The sequence below is a fragment of the Dermacentor andersoni genome, chromosome 1, assembly GCF_023375885.2.
Source record: "Dermacentor andersoni chromosome 1, qqDerAnde1_hic_scaffold, whole genome shotgun sequence".
Classification (NCBI taxonomy): domain Eukaryota; kingdom Metazoa; phylum Arthropoda; class Arachnida; order Ixodida; family Ixodidae; genus Dermacentor; species Dermacentor andersoni.
The window spans coordinates 202669964-202690368 of NC_092814.1; the positions used below are offsets into that span (position 1 = coordinate 202669964).

The following is a 20405-nucleotide window of genomic DNA, read 5'->3' on the forward strand; positions in this document are numbered from 1 at the left end:
CGCTTGGAGCGAAACCAATACTGCCAAAAAAATACTTGTAGACTAGTTCGCCAGTCAATAGACTGCCAATCCGAAGCCTGTACTTCCCATCATTCCCATGATGGTTGAACGATCGCAGCGCCAGATTTCCCTCTAGGTATACTAATATGAAACTCTATGTTTTTATAGAAACAAATTATCATTCCAACTATTACGAACATCATTTGTTCACCATAAAGGTGGAAAAATTATCGACGACGTGCTCTGGGCAGCCAATCGGATAGCTCGTCCTAGTGACGTCAATTGGATGATTTACGGCCATGTTTGCGGCATATGGGTAGGGGCAACGTTTATAGATACTTTTCTATAAACGTTGGGTAGGGGCATAGAGTTTCTATGGGTAGGGGTGGCTGAAAATTTCGCCTAGCAGTGTGCTGCAATCGGCAGCGATGTACATTTTTAAGACCTTATGATAAATTACACGCTTTACGCGGAGCACTTAGATGCGTCATTTAATTATCAGAAGGACCTATTCTAACAACTCTAACCATTGGACCATTAGGGTGACAGAATGGGTACCAACAGAAGGAAGGCGCAGTAGAGGACGGCAGTAGACTAGGTGGTGCGACGAAATTAGGAAACTTGCGGGTGCTAATTGGAATCGGTTGACGCAGAACAGGGGTAATTGGAGATCGCAGGGAGAGGCCTTCGTCCTGCAATGGAAAATAAGCTGCTGCTGATGATATGATGACGAGGTTTTGTATGGCCTCCGAGATTGTGACATTGTGCTGTTGCAAGCACGTTGCAAGTCACACTACAATCTGAAAGGCCGTGCTTTTGGCGTACATATATGTCGCTGCTCGTGCTAGTACAAGCGAAATGCACTGCACGGGTAAAATTTTAGTGCGTCCAAAGCACTTATTTGTAGAACTAACCGGGTAGTACTCCATGCAGGTCCCCGATACAAGATACATGGCGACACGACACATCGGTCAAAGGCAGCCGAAGCAAAGACTCAGTCGTTGGCCACTATGACGTTAAAAAAAAATGGCTGCCCCCATGAAACGATAAAGTATACGGTGTGCTTGCGTTCAAAATGAGCTGTTTTCACTCGAAACAGCTAATCCTACCGTCCAGAGCAGCGTTACTCGGACGACGTATCCAACATGTAATAAGGAAGCAGCTTCTTTGCTCTCGTAAGTTATTCCAAGTCTTCTAATAACTAGAAATTTAAATTTGCTTATTTGTCGATCTCCCCGTGTCCTTAACGTAGGCACCGATCTTAGCCGCAGTCAAGATTGTTGTTTACGTTTAGTGTGTATAGACATCGTTTTCCATTTCTAACACTTTCGTCTCAAGATCAGTCTCTCTTGAGGGCTTCCGTTATCGTGATCACTCGATCTAAGACCTTCTTTCCGTACCATACTCCTCAGTGGAAATACTTGTTCTTCCTAATTGTTGCAGAAAACAAGGACCACACCCCGCTATCATTCGATGGAATCCTTTCTCAGAGGAGAAGGGAATCAGCTGCAAGCATTCTTGTAGAAGTCGAAAGTCGACACAAAATCACGGAGCTTTGTCAGGAATGTTCACGGTACGGAAACATTCAGAAGGCATACTACTACGCGGATAACTCCCACAAAGTAAGACCTGACTTCGTCATCGGTTTTTCACGAAGAGCGCTGCGCGGCGCCTATATGTTTTGTGTATCTACCATGACGTTTCTTTCGTGCAGTGTCAAGTGCTTCTAGAATTCAGCAGCTCGGACGAGGTGCAAGAGCTCTTAGAAAATTGTGGTCACCTGTCATCTGATGGCTTCCCTGTGCGGACAAGACTATTGAAATTTGCGCAGAAGAAAGGAATGAGACCACTCAAGAAATCTTTCTCTGTTACTATAGAAGCATCTTCAAATGTTACACCTCAGACTAAAGCAATCAAATTGATTCAAAGCAGTACGGTAAGGTCATTGTCAACTTATTAAGCTTAAAAGCCATGTAAAGCGCGTGATTAAAGTTACTTCAGCTACTTCTTCCAGACTAACATATCAAGTCAGTGCATGCTGCTTATGAACTTGGTGCGCAAACTTAACCTTGGACATGTGTATGTGAAAGTGCCATAATTTGGAATACATGTGAGTTAAAAATTGTGAAATAAAAGGCATGAGGCTAGTCATTAATTACATCGCATCATAATCATGGAGAATGGCTGCAAAAAAAAAATTCATGTTTTGTCATTACATTACAAAGGTACGACTAGGACCGTAGCAAAGTGAGAGAAATTGTGGGGCTGCAGACTCATAGCAATCTGCTACCATGGTATTAACGTTCGCAGGGCATTCCTGCTCATTCTTTCGGTGGAAAGTTGGGACGCAATACTTGTATCACACACATCAGAAGTACCTGCAAGTAATGAAGTAATGTAGCTTTCATCAAAGGAAAGACAAGTTGTGAGGAGCTTCTTTATTGCTGCTGAATGGGCCAGTAGTGTGTGTTGCACCCCGTGGAAGATAAATTTTTAGTAGCAGTGCACATGATGTCAGGTAGGTGGGGCGATTACCCATGTGCTGGTTTGCAGCACTGTTGGATATGGATGATGCTGTGCAGTCTTGCAAGGCTGCAAGCTTGTAGCACTTTTGCCTGTTGCCAACTTTGGTGTGCATACACACTTAGTTACATTTCTGTACGTGGTGTTCATGATAGAACTTACTTTCATTACTCCGAAAGTTCAATTGCTCTGCTTAGACCTCAATTTCGCTGACTCTCGGAGGCTAGCTTATGCACATGTGCTCCAGCGCTGTATGGCTTTCAAGGCAGTTATAAAACCTGCATCAGCTTGACTCTAATATAGTGTGTATGGATAAAGTATTACTGGCGCCTGAACTCACTAAGGGAGTTGTCGCCTCAGCTGGCTGAGCGGTGTTCTAGCTTGGATGAAAGACATTCTTCCTCTGTATTTATATTTTAGCAGCAGTTTTAACTGTGTTTTGTTGTGCAGGAAGAAACTATCTACTGTTGACTCATGATCATACAAACTCGGATAACTTAAAATTCCTGGCAATTCTGACAAATATATAATTTTGGTTGGACCACTATGTTTTCAGTGCATATTGAAGCCACTTAATCCAAACTTTTTGACTTCCCAGAGTAGAGCACAGTGGCCATAAATGGCCGACAACATTCATGAGGCGCAAGTAGTCAAAATGTGCCCATCATAAATATTTTCGTATTCATGCTCGTGTGTTCGTTGAGATGCACCACTGCAAGATGGCGCCACACGTGCAGCCACATGTGTACAACTGTAAATTGAATTTAATTCGGTGGTTTTATGTGCCAAAACCACAATTTGACCATGGCACACACTGTAGTTGGGAAATCCAGATTCATTTTGACCACCAGGGGATCTTTAACATACCGCCAATGCAAGAGACACGAGCATTTTTGCGTTTTTCCCCGATCGAAATGCCGCCGCGGCTGCCGGAATTTCATCCCACAACCTCGTGCTTAGCAGTACAACACCATAGCCGCAAAGCCACCGCGGTGGATTTTTACAACTGTAAGATCCTATGTTTGCGTTTCTGCAACCATTCTTTTTCTCGTCCCCCTTCTTGCAAAGTACCCTTACATTTGTGCCAGATTTCATTTAGGGTCGAGCAGGAAGCATAAATTTGTTCTGTGCATGAATATGTTGATACACAAGTTCATAACTGTTTTTAGAGTATATTTAATTCAATTTCAAAGAATTTTAATTAAATTCTGTGGTCCCGATAAGTCTGGCTTATTGTTAATCGGCTGCAGTGTTCGCTGTCTGCAAAACAGGCTAACTTGTAACAGGATCCTAATGGGTTTTAAATATTGACAGGCACTAGAGATTTGATGTAGCAATGACTGGATGTTGCTGCCTACTGCACTACTACTTCTTAGTACTGCAAGCAAGTTCCAAATGTGAATAATATGACCTCCTTATAGAGCATCGTTGGCAGGTCACATTTTTTGTGTATGTATTCTCACTTGTTTGAGAAAATTTTGTGATATTTGAAACCATTTATGGAGTGCAGAAGGGGTAATATATGGATACCAGCATAACAATAGGCAGTGCATGACCCTTTGCTTCGCTCTTGAGCATAAGGTCATGGGTTTGAGTCCAGGGGCACTTTGAAAGTAAATATCTGGTTTAGCATAAAAGTATTCATCAAAATGAATAAAAGCTGATTGTTTGCAGTCATTTCTTTCTCTGGCGATAGCCAAAGCTGTACACCACGAAATATATATATATATATATATGTATGTATTGTTTGTACATTCATGCTTGACTCACTTTGCAGATTGCAGATCAGATGGCACACTTTTATGAGATGGAAAAGCTAAGTGACCTGGAGACACGGCTTGGCTTTGTAGTCTGCAGACAAGTTGAAGAGTTTATAACTGGATTATATCCAAAAGGGCAGGTCTTGCCATTTGGCTCCCTTGTCAATGGTTTTGGGAGGCATAACTGTGACATTGATATGGTCTACTGTGTTCCAGAAGGCAGGGTGAGTAGGGTATAAAATCATTCATTTTGTCTGACTCCTGAGTGTGAAAGAGTGGCAGTAATTTGTAACTTTATCTTTTGTAACTTTTTTTATTACACAAGTTCAAGCCTTCATTTTATATTCTTAAATTTAGGTGCTGTCTGGATCAGTTATTCTGCAGGAGGATTTTTTGTATATATATTATTTGAGCTATAACAGTAAAGGAATAAGCTTTGCCTGTTAAAGTATCAGAATTTCTTTTATGTGGTTCACTCTTTATGTTTCTCTGAAAGCTCTGCTTTTCTTCAAATAGTTTAGTCTGTAGCTGCTTCATACAGTTTAGTGTAGTCCATATGTGTCTCTTGTTATGGGATTACATAAATGCTTATGTTAACAAAGCTTCGGAAGCATTTACCAAATCAGAAAATTTAGTTTTTTTTTTTACCTTTCTGTTCACTGCTACCATGATTTGAAACAGACAAATTAAAATAAACTAGAATGCACCATTTCATATATAAGTTCACTATGGTCTGTCAACATTGGCTTAATTTTTCCCCCATGCAAAATTTTGGGGCCACACCATCTTTGTGAGCCAGCTTCATAGCAATGTAACATCATAATTTCAGCTAATCAGGCATTTAATAAATGTTCCAATTTATTTTTCTTGTCTTCAGCTTATGCTGATTAGATATATATAGTTTTTCACAGTCATGCTCGAGTGGTTTGGTTTTAAGACGCATTTCTGCTGAGTAGCAGGATGCTGTTCGCTGCAATTAAACTAGCCCTGTGAAAATTGCAGGCAATTGCTCTGTCCCATTGTCTCCTTTCAGCAGGGTATAAGAAACTTAAAATTTATAGGTATGTCTTGCAGCGCATCATCATTCAAAGTGCAGTGCAAGATGGGCAAACAAAAATGGTGTACATCATTATCATGCTTCCTACTGCATTATAATTGTACTTTCTCTAGCCATTTCCTTTTCAAAAACTCTACAACTCTACGGCCAGCCTCTGGTAAGAGGCCCTAGGCAGGAGTGGTTATAAAATGCATAAAGGAAATGACATAATAGCAATACATTGAATACAAGGTGCGATGTTTGACATAAAAAGCAGTTGAACTAAGGTATAAAACACATAAAAAGCATAGCGTTTGCAAAGAAGACAGCGTTTAGAGCTATCAGTAAACTGCTCATGGCACTTTGTGTGTGAAAATGAAGAAAAACTGAAAAACTAGAAGAAATACATGTATATAACTTGGTAGCAATGGGTGTCATGCAGTGTCATCTCATTAAATTCCCACATTGGAATAGGTGTGTGTAAAAAGACAAAACATTGGCAGAAGCATAAAAAAATTTGAAAAGCTATTTCAATGTGTTAGTATCTTAATTAGTAGTATCTACTACACCTTTGTACACATGAATTGGTAGATTTTCAGGGACTCTTTTAATGGAAGCAAGATGAGCGCTTTAAAGGGACACTAAAAAGCAACACCGAAGTTTAGACTGGTAACCCATACTCAACTTTAGTTAATTTTGGGGAAAGATTTGACTACTACTGGAAGGTGAACATTCTCTTTCCTGAATTTTGTGACAGAACCTTGGTACCGGTTCGTCAGTGTGATATCATGGATTTCAAAATGGTTTCTTCTATTTGGGCCTTTTTGGTCCAGAAAAAATTATTTAAAATTTCTAGACTGACTCTTTAATGCCTTTGGTATGCAATGTAGTCTTTCTTCATTAATAAACAATTAACTAGACCTGAATAAATGCCGTCAAAGTCCATGATATCACAGCAAGCTAGAGTGGGAACTTCATTGTAACCCTGCCGCTTGTCCTTCAGTTACTCTTCCTTTTTTTTGGGCTTACGGAGTCTCCTTTTACAGTAAGAGTGGCTGCTTTAATATTGCAGAAGCTAAGCTTAATATTGTGCATTAGTGTGAATAAATCATCCTACTGTAGTGTCATCAAATTATCATTTATTCTCATAATTAAATAACTATCATGTAATCAAATTATCACACTTGTGTGTTGTGAATAGATAAGTACACATTTAGATATTGCTGTAAGATGAGAGGCAGCATTTGTGGCTTTTAAGCAATTGTCTACTACATTCGTTGTAATTAGACATACCACTCATTTCTGTAAACACCTAATAGGTACAAGATACACTGTGTAAATTGTACCTTATTTTCTCTGTGATATAATGTTACAAAGTGTGAAGGCCAAGTGCGCTATACATTGCGTGTGTAAGTGTGAAATGGTTGTGTGCTCAGAGCAGTATGTAGCATGCGTATGCTTTCTTGGGGCAGGCATAGTCTGGCCATCTAAGATCTCATAAAACATTAGCCCCAAGGTAGACATCTGCACATAGCATGCCAAGTGACTGTACTTACACAGACACCATTTGATAATGGAGAGCCAAAGGGCCATAGATACTGGTTATTCACCAGTTTCCCCTTTCAATGTACAGGAACCAAGTGGGCAGCTCTACTTCCAAGACAAGAACCAGGCGATCAATGATCGGACATTGGTGCAGCGAATACTTGAAACGCTTGGAGACCTGCTCCATTATGTCGTGCCTGGTGTGTCTGAGGTGCAGCGCATCCTCAGAGCCCGTGTGCCTATTGTCAAGTTCCAGCACAACGTTGTGGGCAGAGAGTGCGACCTCACCCTGAACAACATGTTAGTTTCTCATAGTACATTTCAATCCTATCTTTGAAATGGGCATAGTGCATTGAAGTGATATTAAAGGGGCCCTGAAACACTTTTCTAACCAATCATAGAATGCATCACTTTTAAAGTATATTGTTCCATAAATGTCAAGCTGCGAAAATTTTTTGAATCCTTCAACTCCAAGTGGAGTTATCACATCAATACCCAGCTTTGTCCATTTTTTCATCTCTGCTAGTGCGCTGGAAGCTATACAGTGGAGAAGCCAAAAGCTGACTGTCGTGGCGGCGAAAGGGCTCGTCATGGCACCCCGTGGCGAATATTGCCATCTTGGAGACCATGTGTAGCAGACATATATATATTTTTCTCTTATTTAACTCAAAATTAGTAATTATGTATTACTGAGAATGTTCTTACAATCACAAAATAAGTGAATAGCATTCACGGCCAACTGCTTTCGATCAGCTCTTGATGACTACATTGCAGATGCACGAGCAAGCGTCTGTTCACTGCTTTTGACACGAAGTTGTAAATTACCTGCTGCATGCAGTGCAATAATATTTGCCTCACATGTTCACAGTTGCCTCATTAACAGATGGGCAACGTTTTTTACTGTGTTCAAGAAGTGTTGCAGGGCCCGTTTAAAAGCTCTGAGGTTTAATTAATTTCTGCGACATTGATCATTATGTCATGATAGCGAGCTGCAGAGAAGTATAGTTTAAGGTGGACATTTTGTCACTAGTGTTCAAACCACTGTTGTTGCCAGCATTCATTACTACTTTATTGTGTAAAGCAAAGGGCGATGACACCTTTAGTTGAAATCAAAATTGTGCCGTCCAGTCCTGAAGTGGTGCCCAAGATGTACAACCTGCATAAGGAAAGGAATAACATTGTACATGTACCTAGCATGCAAGTGTGGTTGAGTGAAGTACCGTCCCACAAACCAGCAATACATGCCAGATGTATAGTAAATAACCACTAGCTGTCATCTTTCAAGTAATGCCTGCTTTACATGTGTTCTCTGTGGTCAATGTGGCCTGAAGTCCGATATAAAGTCTCATTTATGGTTCCTGCCGTCAAGCTATTGTCTGCCTTTTCCTTCGCATTTAGCAGTTTCCATTTGGTTTCCATTTGCACTATTGGCAACACTTGCTCACCAGTATGCTTGTGGCACTATGTGACAACCATATAGTGCTTATCAGGAGGTTACATGAAATGTATTGTTGACAAGCCAGGCCAACAGTGGTTTAACCTGAGCTAGTTAGTTCAGGATTACTGTAGCACGCAGCTTAAATTTACAGGCAGGACAGGAAGGAGGCAACACAAGACCTTCTTCATGTTGTGTTATGTTGTCATGACAATGTGATATGTGTCATGTGCCGTGTTGCCTAGTTCATGTCCTGTCTGCAAATTTAGGCTTTATGCTACAGTAGTGATAGGCCTGTGTACAATGTTAGTTATCGCCAAGACATCCATTTTAGCCATGTTGCTGTTTAGGTCAAGCTTAGCCTTAGTAATCTCTAATGCAAACATAACACAGTGCTCACATTATTGGTCACTTATAGCTCTGGCAATTACTGATCAACATCCTATTTAGCCATGTATAACCAGTAAGGCCAACATTCTTTTGTACTGTGTCACCAAGTTCAAACTGATTGTTGTTACAACAGGGTGAGTCAGCACCTTTATTTAACATTATGTGAACAGCAGGCAACAAAAACAAAGACAAGAAACTAGCCAGGATGGGTCAACTAGCCCGTTATTACCAACAAGCCCAGCTATCACTTATTATATGTTTATTTCGTGGAACTGCATAGCCGATCAGATATGTGTACCAGCAAGCACATGCCTACAAATAACAGATGCTGTGAAAAAACAGCTTCTTCAGAACCCATGTATACAGTCTGTAATTGTACAGTGCAGCTTGAACTTGGTTGCATGAGTATGGTGGTGCACCCATCTGTCCCAGGCTGCATTCCTGGGCTGCAATAAAATGATCTCACTCTCTCTTTCTTATTTCTTTTTCTTTTCTTTCTTTCTTTTTTTTTTGCAGCAGCTATTGCTCTTGAGATTTAGTGGTTATGCTTGTGCCACTTCAAAAAGTTCCTTCTTGCTTTGCCTGTTTCTGTGATTGCCACTGCTCATGACCACGGAACATGCACAACACAGGTCTGGAGTACACATGTCCCGGCTGCTTCACTCGTGCACCCAGCTGGCACCTGCCCTCTGCCCACTGCTGTTCACAGTTCGGAGCTGGGCAATGGCCCAGGGTGTCACCACCAAAGTGCCTGGCACGTGGATCACAAACTTTCAGTTGACACTGTTGGCCATTTTCCATCTGCAGCAGTGCGGCCTCCTACCATCGTTTAGAGACCTTGAAGGTGTGTCCAATCTTCTGATTGCATTGAAAGTGCCATGCTGGTAAAAATTTATCAGCAGATCACACTTTTCAGAATGAAACAGTTGGGCAAGCCATGCCCATTGTATACCAAAACATCAGATATGAGCAAAACTGAAAGCCACATGGAAATTATTTTGCTTACTGTTTCTTTCTTTCTTTCTTTTTCCAACCAGAATATATTCAAAATTTAGCAGGCTTTACATTGGTCCATCTGTATTTGAGAACTACAAACAACTTAACAGGTCTGAGGCAGAGCAGCAGTGTGTATTTGTCTATTTTTCCTTTCTGCAGTATCACTTCTTTATAACTCTGTGAGGTTGAAGGAGTGCCATCAAGGAAAACTTTGCCTTCCAGTAAACTCAATTGTGTAGGTAGTGAAAAAGGCCTTCTAGTTTTTTTTTTTTTCTTGAGGCAGAGTTTCTATGTCAAGGAAGAAACATTATATATAAAGTATCAAACGTGAAACTATTGCCAGATTAGGGCAGCTAACACTGCCTTAACTTAGCTAATCAGGCCAACAGATGGTAGCGCAGTTCCTGCTTATAATAATGGAAAATCGCTGGCAGCTTAGTTTAATGCACAGTTGAATAGTAATTTAACAGAATCATACTTATAACAAAGAACATCAAATCGAGGTTTCAGTGTTTTAAAAATAAATATAATGTGCTCACGTAACATTCCTGTTGGCTAGAAAGCTGTGAATGAGCATCTTTAAAAGAAAGGTTTTAGTAAACAAAACATGATTTGAAATGTCCAGGTACGGCTCATATAACCACATGAACCAGCGAACAGTAACAAAAGCAGCAGTGCCATTACCGGGCATATCAGTTTAGTTTTATTAATTTGATTATATTTAATTCATTCATTCATTCTCATTGCTGTCAGCATGGCCCAACATTAGTGTGGATCAAGTGGTGTATGTTTGAATTCAAAATGAAGTCATACGTGACAGAATCACAGTATTGATAGAAGTTCGAGAAACAGTGTAATACGAAAGGGCATGGTCCCATGTAATTGTTGCATATTAAAGCTGTAGTTTGCTGCTTTGTGCCTATGTAGTGTCTGCTAGTAGTAGTAGGCAAATTATTTTAAGTAGTACCTCATGTGCAATTTGTTTGCACAACTTTGATGTCAGGAAGTTCAGCTATTGTGCAAACCGTGGAAAAATGTACTAGAATAAATGGTCCATGTTGTTGACTTACTTTAATAAGACCAATAACTTTAGTATCCTTGACACTTTTGATTGGGTCATATGTGTCGTTTGAACTTATGAACTCGCCATGTTCCATAACTCCATCATCTGTTGTGTTGTCATTTACCACTCACCTACTCTGGCGGCTCACCAGCTGAGCTAAAGCATTCCACATCAGAACCTGACATAACATATACAACACTTTGTTGCAACTTGGAAACTTGCATTACAAGATTTCATTGAACAGCTCCAAGTGTCTGAAATTAATCCAGAGCCCTGTACTGTGGCATTTCTTGTAACTTATTGTGTAACCTTGGAATGTAAATACCTATACCCTCTCGCACAAGTAACTTGCAGCACTGTCGAAGATAAGAAGTGTACACAGGCAATATCATTTTGCAGCAGAATATATTTCCGACGTCACTGTGTGATTATTGGCAGCGTTAGAAAATTTTACCTTTGCTTGTTACATGATATGTTACAGCAATATGGGATACATTAGGCCCTCTGTGCATGCACTTCGTATACCGTCAATTATTGTAGCAGTTACCACCAGTAACCATGATTACGCAGCAACATGGCAGTGCCCATGCATCCCAGACCACCTGTTTTGATCTGAATTCGCACTTGTTACTTGCTTCCGCCTCGACAGCAAGAAATAAATTATAAAATGCGCCATCGCTTACCCTCATCTCATGCTGAGAGCGAAGTATTGGGTACATTTTGTCTTTATTGTTGAGATTGGCAATTTATTTTGATAATGCTAGACTTACAAAGGCAGCGCCGAGCCATAACAGTGGTTTGATTTCCATTTAGCAGATGGTACCACAACATTAGTATTTGTGATCTGTTGACAGTGCAGAATGATATAAACGCCCAATTGCTCACTGCATCATTGATTTACTACTGCGCTCTAGTACAGTACATGATAAGGTGAACATATCAGAGGGTTGTGTGCCTCTACGGTGGACAATGAGGCAGCAAGGAACTGCTGAGAAAGCATATAGATAAAGCGAAGCCCCATTGTCACATTCATGTAAAAACATTTGTTTCATCAACGTACTCACCGATTAGGGGACAATATATCGGCAGAACGGCGAGCAGACCATGCAGCACAGATGAACACATCTTGAAGGGCTTTCACCCTTCGTATTGGCTAAGAACTCCTGCAGTTTCCACAGTGCTGCAAGGAACTACTGAAATAAAGTTTCCTGTTTATTTTGTTTCTTGTTAGGTGTAGACCGGTGCTCTGTCTTTTTTTTTTTTTTTTACATTGTGCATTCATTAAAATGACACCACATTTGAAAGTGTTCAAAATTAAAGCATTTATGTGCTTTCTTGGAACTTGCCACTTCAGACAAGAAGCGCCTCAAGACATGGCAAAAGTCAAGGTTACCGGACGAGAAGGGTGGAACATTCGGTGAGCTATAGCTTTATTTGTTCATCTTAACCAAGTTGGAAAGTTGGGCAAGTTGGTGCATATTCATGGTAAGGGTACACCATGGTAAGGGTGGTGTCTGCTCTTATGTTGTGCAAGTCCTTTTTTTTTTCTTCGCACTGTACCCTTACTATGAGCTTGTTCATTTTGTTGGTTGAGTTAGGGAACACTTAGGTTTATTCTGTTCCAGGTTTGGTGTCCATAGTCAGCCTTTTCATGTGATGATTGCTTTTCTTCCTGTTGAAAAGACAGCCGATTCTGTTGTTCTGAAATGCACAATGGGTATCCAAAGACGAATACTGATTTAGGCTATGCTAGTAGATTGCTATCTAAGAAATATTTCTGCATCTATTGGGTGAAAACAAAAAAAAAGACAGCAGAAGAAAAATGAAAGCGAAGCTTTTTATTTCTTTCCAATTTTGCACTTTAGCCTCACTGCCAATGGCATCATGTGTGACGCAAGAGTTCATAGTCTCCTGTGAAAATTTAGATTTCTTTATGTATGAGATATCAACTGAAGTTGCCAATACCTAACCTCAGCCAGATAATGTTTGAATTCGTTACTTGAATATTCTAAGGTAATTAGAACATAGTATCACTACCTAGCTTTCACTTATCTGTAATATTTTTGGCATACTAAGCCTTTGCCATCCACTAAGTCACCTGTTTGATGATGCAAAGTTGTAATCTGCCAGTCCAGTTTAACGTATTATCCCTTGTTGGTGATCCTTAACCTCTGTCCTTACTATGGATAAGTTGAGCTTGTCCACTTCCTCTTGCATGCCTATGCACTATCAAAAGAGAGTGCACCCATGATTTCAGTCCACGTCTTTACTAAGTACACACAAGTACAGCATGACCCATTATGGTGGCTTAGTGGCTATAGTGTTGCACTTTAAGCACGAGGTCACGTGTTCAAATCCTGGCCACAGTGGTCGCATTTTGATGACGGCAAAATGCAAAAACACCTGTGTCCCATGCATTGGGGGCATGTTAAAGATCCCCTGGTGGTCAAAATTAATCTGTAGTCCCCCACTACGTCATGCCTCATAATCAAATCTTGGTTTTGGCAAGCAAAACCCCAGAATTCAATTCAAATTCACCAGCACAGCATGGTGCTCAGTTTCTGTGCGAATTGTAGGGAGAAATTGAGATTACCTAATAAAGCATTATGGTAAAGTCAGCTTCAGCATACATTAATGATTTTTGATAAAAAATAATTTTTCTGGCTCCTTTTTCTAACCCATTTATTATACATATAGTTGAGTAGGCAATAAAATGTATTGCTGTCATTGCATAGTTCTTTTTTTAATGTTTTATTATGGAAAATATTAATACCGCAGTCACATGGAGCACATGAAGTAATTGAATTTCTCGACCACAATTGGTTCCTTTCTGCAGCTTGTGCAAGTGAGTCAACTGCCATCAAAAAATTATGTCACGATCGGGCTTATCGCGATTGAAAGCACCTCTGTGACTGCTGTATAATGAATCCACGCATAAGCTATGATTTGGCACTATTCTTGCCAGCACACTTCCAGCTAAAATAATGAGCTGGTATATCACATTCATTGCCTCTTTGTGTGATAAGTACCACTGCCTTTGTTAGCACCCATGCCTTGCAGACTTCTCAACGTAGTTCAATCTTCTTGATTCACCAATTTGCGATAAATACCAGTTGATGCGCCTGTTAATTCTACTCCAAGATCAGCTGAAGGTAACCAATTTCATTCATATGCTCTCCTGGGCACTTTTGATCGCTTGCTCACTGAATAGTGGTACCGAGAGTTTCATCATTCTCTGCGAATTAAAATAGAAGATTGCTGTGTGCACTCTTAATCTACGCCCTCAAATTCATTTCCATTGGCTACCCTGTGCTGGCCAACGTTGCCACCTGAACATGGCATCAGCACAGGAGCAGTAGCTCTGGCAGCAACACTTTGTGGTTGCATCTTTAAACAAAATGTCCTGAACTCCTATTGCATTGGAGGACTGTGTTCATCTTGTCTGCTAGCATACAGGTGTCAACAGCAATGCAAGCTTCATAAAGCAATAGTGTTGTTTTATTTTATCTGCCAAGAGGGGTTGCAGCACAACGTTTAAAATTCACTGTAGTTTAACAAGTGTCTCAAGATTTGGCCACTAGCAATGCTGTTCCCGGCACATTTATGTTCTAATGTGATCACTGACGTCACAAGAAGCAGCCCCCCAGTCTGTCCCATCCAGTTTTAATTTCAATTCAGTGCTTTTTGCTTACATAAAATTATTTCTGCATTTTTGTACGGATCACAAGAAGAGAAGAGAAGAGATGCATAGAAATAAAATAATAATTCCTAATTTGTTAAAGAAATAGCCAGTGCTGCCTTTTAAATGAACTCATCTTTTTGCCACTGTAATCACATTACAATGTTATTCCTATGTTAGCACCTGCTTACATAGAAAGACTGTGGAGAATATTTCAGGACCGGTCTGATTATATATTAAGTACAGAAAACACAAGGCACTACTGACGCATTAGGTTCTTCCAATTGCTTTTCCTTTTTTCAGATCTGAACACACTTGCTCTGTTTAGCTAGAGCATGTCAATTAGATAACTGCTAAGCTTGATAAGAACGCAGATTAGCTTGCATGAATCTCATCCTTTATGCCATGGAACGCATTGAAGCTCGAAGGAGCAAGCAGCATGTGTCATGTGATCAAAGTGTCCAGCTATAGTCAATGACACCACTAGTACCTAGGGCACTTTGGTAATTTCCACTTTTTATGCAAGTACTGCAATTAACTCCAGGAAGTTTGTTACCTAGACAGGTTTTTCATAAAATATACACATTGCAATGTTCAAGAACAATTCTAGCCTCTCAATCATGATAAGCATCTGGAGTTTTTTATTGTAAGCTGTTATGTGCTTGTCTGTCTTCCACATTTAACTCTGGCCTCTTTACCCGCCGTGGTTGCTCAGTGGCTATGGTGTTGAGCTGCTGAGCACGAGGTCACGGGATCGAATCCCGGCCACACGGCCGCATTTCGATGGAGGCAAAATGCGAAAACACTCGTGTACTTAGATTTAGGTGCACATTAAAGAATCCCAGGCGGTCAAAATTTCCGGAGTCCTCCACTACGGCGTGCCTCATAATCAGAAAGTGGTTTTGGCATGTAAAACCCCATAATTTAATTTTAATTTTAAGAAAGCCCACCATGTTCTTCATGCATTGCATTGCCAAATAAGAGAGGTGTATTGCATTCTGCTTTCCTGTAGCAAGTGCTACGTTGGCCAAACCGGTAGGTGCATCAACGACCGTTTGAGGAAGCATTGTGCCTCAGTGCAGGCTTTTGTAGCAGGGGGGGCACCTAGATGAGCACTGTAAGAAGTGTCTATGTACTCCAGTGCTCACTGAAACACATATTCTAGGGACCTTTAAGATGCAAAATCAAAGTTAGTAATTGTACAAGGTTTATTGTATAAAAAAAGAAAATGAATATTGCTTCAGCATTGTGTCCATTACCCTATAAAGAAAAGAAGAGCTTTATCTGTACAAAATGATGCCTAATTTGCATCTGTGAAGTGTAGGAACATGCTAGATAGGGTGCACAGTGTCAATATTTTTCTGTCACCCCTGCTGCTTCTCTATCGTTGTGCAGTAAAAATCATTGGGCTTTGTCCTGTTTATCTCACTGTGTCCCATCTAAATTTGCACTGTTAAATCATGTTAAAAAAAAAAGACAGACACCCCTCTTCCTCCTGTTTCTTCTTGGATTTGTTTTTTAGAGCGCAGCTCTTAAGCGCCTGTACCTACCTTGAGCATCGGCATGCCTCATCATTCCTCGGCATAACCGAGCGAAGGACGAAAGAGCGAACGCGTAGGCGCAGCGGGGATGAAATACAGCGAGAGCGAAGAGAGCATGAGGAGGAAAGCGCAGGAGGAAGCTACAGTGAAAGCATGAGGCGGAAAGAAGTGGAGGGGGGGTATGGCAAAAGCATGCGAAGAAAAGTGTAGTGCTGCACAAGACGGGCTCTGCGGCAACGATGACTATGAGATGGCACCAGAGTAATGCACGTCGTCTGTTCACCATTGGCATGTGGCAAGCGCATCCAACAATACCATATATGGAAACAAAGCGCTGCATGAGCGGAGGTGTGTCTGCGGCGGCGGCTGTGAATCGTGCCCGCGTGTGACCCCCGCGCTGTTTCTCGCAATGTCCTAATTAGCGAGGCAGTTGCACCACAGTTCGCCCCGTTCGCAATGTGCTGCACAAGACAGATTGTCCGCACCAGCCAGTATATCGCAAAGTGATAACACATATAGAGCTGCGCTCAAATTTCGCATTAGGGAGTATCGTAATCGCCAGTGATTTTTTTTTTTTTTACTCATATTGAGTCGCACTAATGTCAACAAAACGTCACCAAAACCTTCTCATGTTGCTTGCAAGTTCTGTTGCAGCCTTCTTTATTTGGAGGCATGTTCAGTAGTTGATCTTTACGCTCAGAGGTCTATGTTAATTACCACTGACATGGGTTGGCAAGGCAGTTTGTAATAATAATGTTTATTTCCCATCTATTGTATATACATTTGATGGAGGAAGTGTGAATAAAAAGCAATAAACCACTTGACAAGGTTCACACCCCCTGTACAGTAGGCAGCTACAGGGAGTTACAGTGGACAAGCATGGAACAAAAGAAAATCACAATGAGATATGCATCCTAATGCATAATTATTGCCTTGTGCAGACACCACAAATAATGAAATAAGAGTGCTCGTCATAGAAAATAACCAAGACATGTTACGTTACGCAATTTACATGCGAGACATAATAGAGAGTGCGATCTAGAACATGAAATCAAATGACAAAGTTAGACCACCTTATGTTACCAACACTCGCACCGCAAAAATATGTCTTGTACGAGTCTTGCCAGTTCCCTGCCAATAAGGCAGGGGATTGGGGTATTTGTGAACACACTTCAATAATTTAACAATGTACTGTTCAACTGCTGCATAAAAGCATGTTAATAAACTATGCACCATATTTGTTTCTTTGACAGTAAAGAGAGACCGCTTTCTTTGTACACAGAAGCACTGCACATATGGAATCTGGCCTCCAACTGTGTGTGCGCATTAGATGGGTCTTGGGAAACAGATGAATTCTGCTGTGTTAAGGAAGCAACAAGTGGGCACTGTGAAATTTATATGTCATTTCATAGTGTACCGGGCCTTGCCACTTGTGAAGGGCTCATAACAACATGAATGTGGTGCATAGCATAAAGGTGAGTTTATGAGCAGTGCCGGCCATATAAAAATGACAGGCACTCCTGATAACTATTTACTAGGCTGTTAAAAGGCAACAGTGTGTTATGTTAGGTACTCCAAACTGCATACTGCTAGCATGTCTTTTAAACATAGATTCACACAACATACCAAATTCCCAATTCAGTCGCCAGACCAGGCATCTTGTGATTTAGCAACACCTCATTGGACTGCACATAAGAGGGCAGGGACTAGCTGTTTGCAGTAAAATTTCACATTTGTAAGCATAATGCCCACTCTGCAGACTGAATTGGCAGTTCACTTGTAACCGCCGTTGTTGCTTAGTGACTATGGTGTTGGGCTGCTAAGCACGAGGTCACAGGATCGAATCCCGGCCACGGCGGCCGCATTTCAATGGGGGCAAAATGTGAAAACGCCCATGTCCTTAGGTGCACGTTAAGAACCCCAGGTGGTCCAAATTATTCCGAAGTCCCCCATTACAGCATACCTTATAAGCAGATCGTGGTTTTGGCACATAAAACTCTATAATCTATCTACATATACAGTTCAGTTGTGTGACAGCAACAAGTTCTGCAAAATGAAGAAGGGGGCTGACATAGGCAACTGTGGTAGACAATTGTGGTATAAATGTATAACCTTTGTACCACAAGTTCTCCTGCAATTCTTTGTGAAGCAGTTTGCCTCACCCAATTGACTGTTTATGTTACACTGTGACTACATCATGCATTTTTTTCTTGCAGAAGACATATTGAGGAGCTTCTTTGAGTACTACGCATCATTCAACTTTAAGAGCAAAGGCATTGCACCATTCTCAGGACAGACCTTGGAGAAGCCAGAGTATACTGCCATGTTTGTGCAAAATCCACTTGACCGGCAGCTGAATGCCAGTCGCAATGTCGGTTTGAGTGACCTTAAAAAGCTGCAAGGCCGCATGGCTGAAGCCCTCTCACTCATGGACAATGCACCTCGCAAAATCACAGTGGAAAAGCCATGGGGCATCATGGCATTGTTCACTGCCCAGACAGCTGCTGCCAGGAAGCAGCAAGAGTCAATGCACAGACGTTTTCAAGTGCATGAACTCTTCCAGGAAAGCAAGGAAGCAGGAGAAAATTATGTGATAGAAGCCACTGTGACAGGCGTTAAGACTGCAAGCTAATGCCTTGTGAAGGGTTGAAAGCTTTGAATGCAGTTTTTATTTGTGCAAAGGAACCATCTACAGCTGAAAAAAATTTTCTGTGCAGTAAAAGCTGTGTAAGAAGTCTAGGTACAATAATATATATATATATGTGCATATGAGGTAGTAATTTCCATCACATTTGATGTGTGTGCTTTTCAAAGGCCATTTCTGAAGTGGCTAAGCAATACTTGCCTTCTTTGTCCAGAGAACCTGTGAAGGCAGCTTCTTATGCGTCACTTTTGGCACTCAAGTGGTGAACAGTGGTAGAACAAGAAATTATGTTAGAACCAACGTTTTTACAAGGGTCTTGTCGAAATGTTGGCTTCAGTGACATTCCTTGTTCTACCACTGTTCATCACTTCAAGTCTCCATCTTTCCGCAAACTTTTCTCTTATTTGGATTTTGGCATAGTGGAATAAAATGAACACTCGCCAAGAGGTAAAGTGTATTAAATGAAAACTTGACATTTCGGGGCCCATACAGGTCCCTTTATCAGAATGAAAGCAAATGCGGGTGGCTCTTGTTTAAGGATTTGGCACTTGAGCAACGCGAGCTCTATATTCAAATTTGCCTTTGTGGTGCTCTTTCGCCCGCCATTCATATCAAGAGGCACATGATTTTCTACATCATGTTACACAATAATCCAGCCTTCCAAGCAATTCTGGGCTACATCTTATGGGACCCAATATCATAGACAGTGTAACACCAACTGGCAAAAGTCGTATCAGAAACTTAGCTTCTTCCACAAGGTGGTGCACACAAGCGAGAGGCATTCCTCTTCCAATACCACATTATAAAATCGCTTACTCAATCTTCTGCTCATCAGCTCAGATTGTAGTGCACACGTTAGAGCACCACAACACCTGAATGTTTTTCGTAGCTTTTTGGGATTTCATTTTGTGTGCCATGCGGAGAAGTAGATGGTGCGATCTAAAGGCGTCGGCCTCTCGTACAATATATAGTCTTTTATAGTCTTGTAAATCTCTTCCAACAGAAGGTTTTCACACACGTATTGTATTAGCAGAGTTAGTGCGAATCAAATGGTGCTAGCGGCCATGCCTTTGTGAAGTTTCTTTTCTGCTTTTTCATCGTACCTGCTGCACTCAATGCTGCGCAGAACAGCCACATGGAACAATGCCCGCTTCACTCCACTTATAGTCACAATTAGCATAACTTCAAGATCATGTGGTGTGACCCTTTATCACACTGCCAATCTTGCAGACCATAGTACTTGCGCAATGGCATGGTTCTCTGCCACCAGATGATGCCACTGTTCCATCAGTGATAAGATTTCTCCATGTTTACCAGAGGCACTGTGTAGCCATGGCATTTAAAGAAATTTGCATAATAAACAATTTTCTTATAGAGCTAGGCAAAAAAAAGAAAAGTGGCAGCAGTCGCCTAGCAACTATATAGGCTTATTTACCTCATTCAAATAGTGTTGCGAGGCCGCTTTAAACAGAGGAAACATGTGCAAGCTCAGTCAACAAGAACCAAGCCTGTCTCACATAATCTTTGTGTGTGTGTACTTTTCGTGTATTTAACATTGCTTTATTATTACTTTTTTATACACCTGGAGTCTCTTCCACTTTTTTTTTTATACAAACATGTTCTATGTTTGCGACGCTACTCCAGAAATTCAGACAATTGAAGCATGACAAAAGAAATTGCGATAGGCATTTGGTGCTCAAATGCTAGTAGCTCACACATTTCAGCTATGGTGTGGCTAAACCCCATGTTTCACAAGTACAATATCTTGCAAACAGTTGTTCCCATTTAGGTCC

At 41.0% G+C, this 20405-nt stretch overlaps 1 protein-coding gene across 1 annotated transcript; it reads left to right on the plus strand.

Moving 5' to 3' along the window:
* The first annotated feature begins 1004 nt into the window (after positions 1–1004).
* Positions 1005–19058, plus strand: LOC126546943 (poly(A) RNA polymerase, mitochondrial-like). Its single transcript, XM_050194662.3, has 8 exons — positions 1005–1175; positions 1444–1622; positions 1715–1936; positions 4301–4507; positions 6953–7164; positions 9322–9533; positions 12103–12165; positions 18185–19058. The coding sequence occupies exons 1-8, from the start codon at positions 1076–1078 to the stop codon at positions 18598–18600; spliced, it is 1611 nt and encodes a 536-aa protein (XP_050050619.2). The 5' UTR covers positions 1005–1075; the 3' UTR covers positions 18601–19058.
* The last annotated feature ends 1347 nt before the right edge of the window (positions 19059–20405 follow it).

Excerpts from the sequence above, each read along its gene's own strand:
- LOC126546943 (XM_050194662.3), top strand. The coding sequence starts at position 1,076 with ATGAGCTGTTTTCACTCGAAACAGCTAATCCTACCGTCCAGAGCAGCG. Across the intron at positions 7,165-9,321 it reads GACCTCACCCTGAACAACAT|GTCTGGAGTACACATGTCCC; the intron begins GTTAGTTTCTCA and ends TGCACAACACAG. Across the intron at positions 12,166-18,184 it reads CGAGAAGGGTGGAACATTCG|AAGACATATTGAGGAGCTTC; the intron begins GTGAGCTATAGC and ends TTTTTCTTGCAG.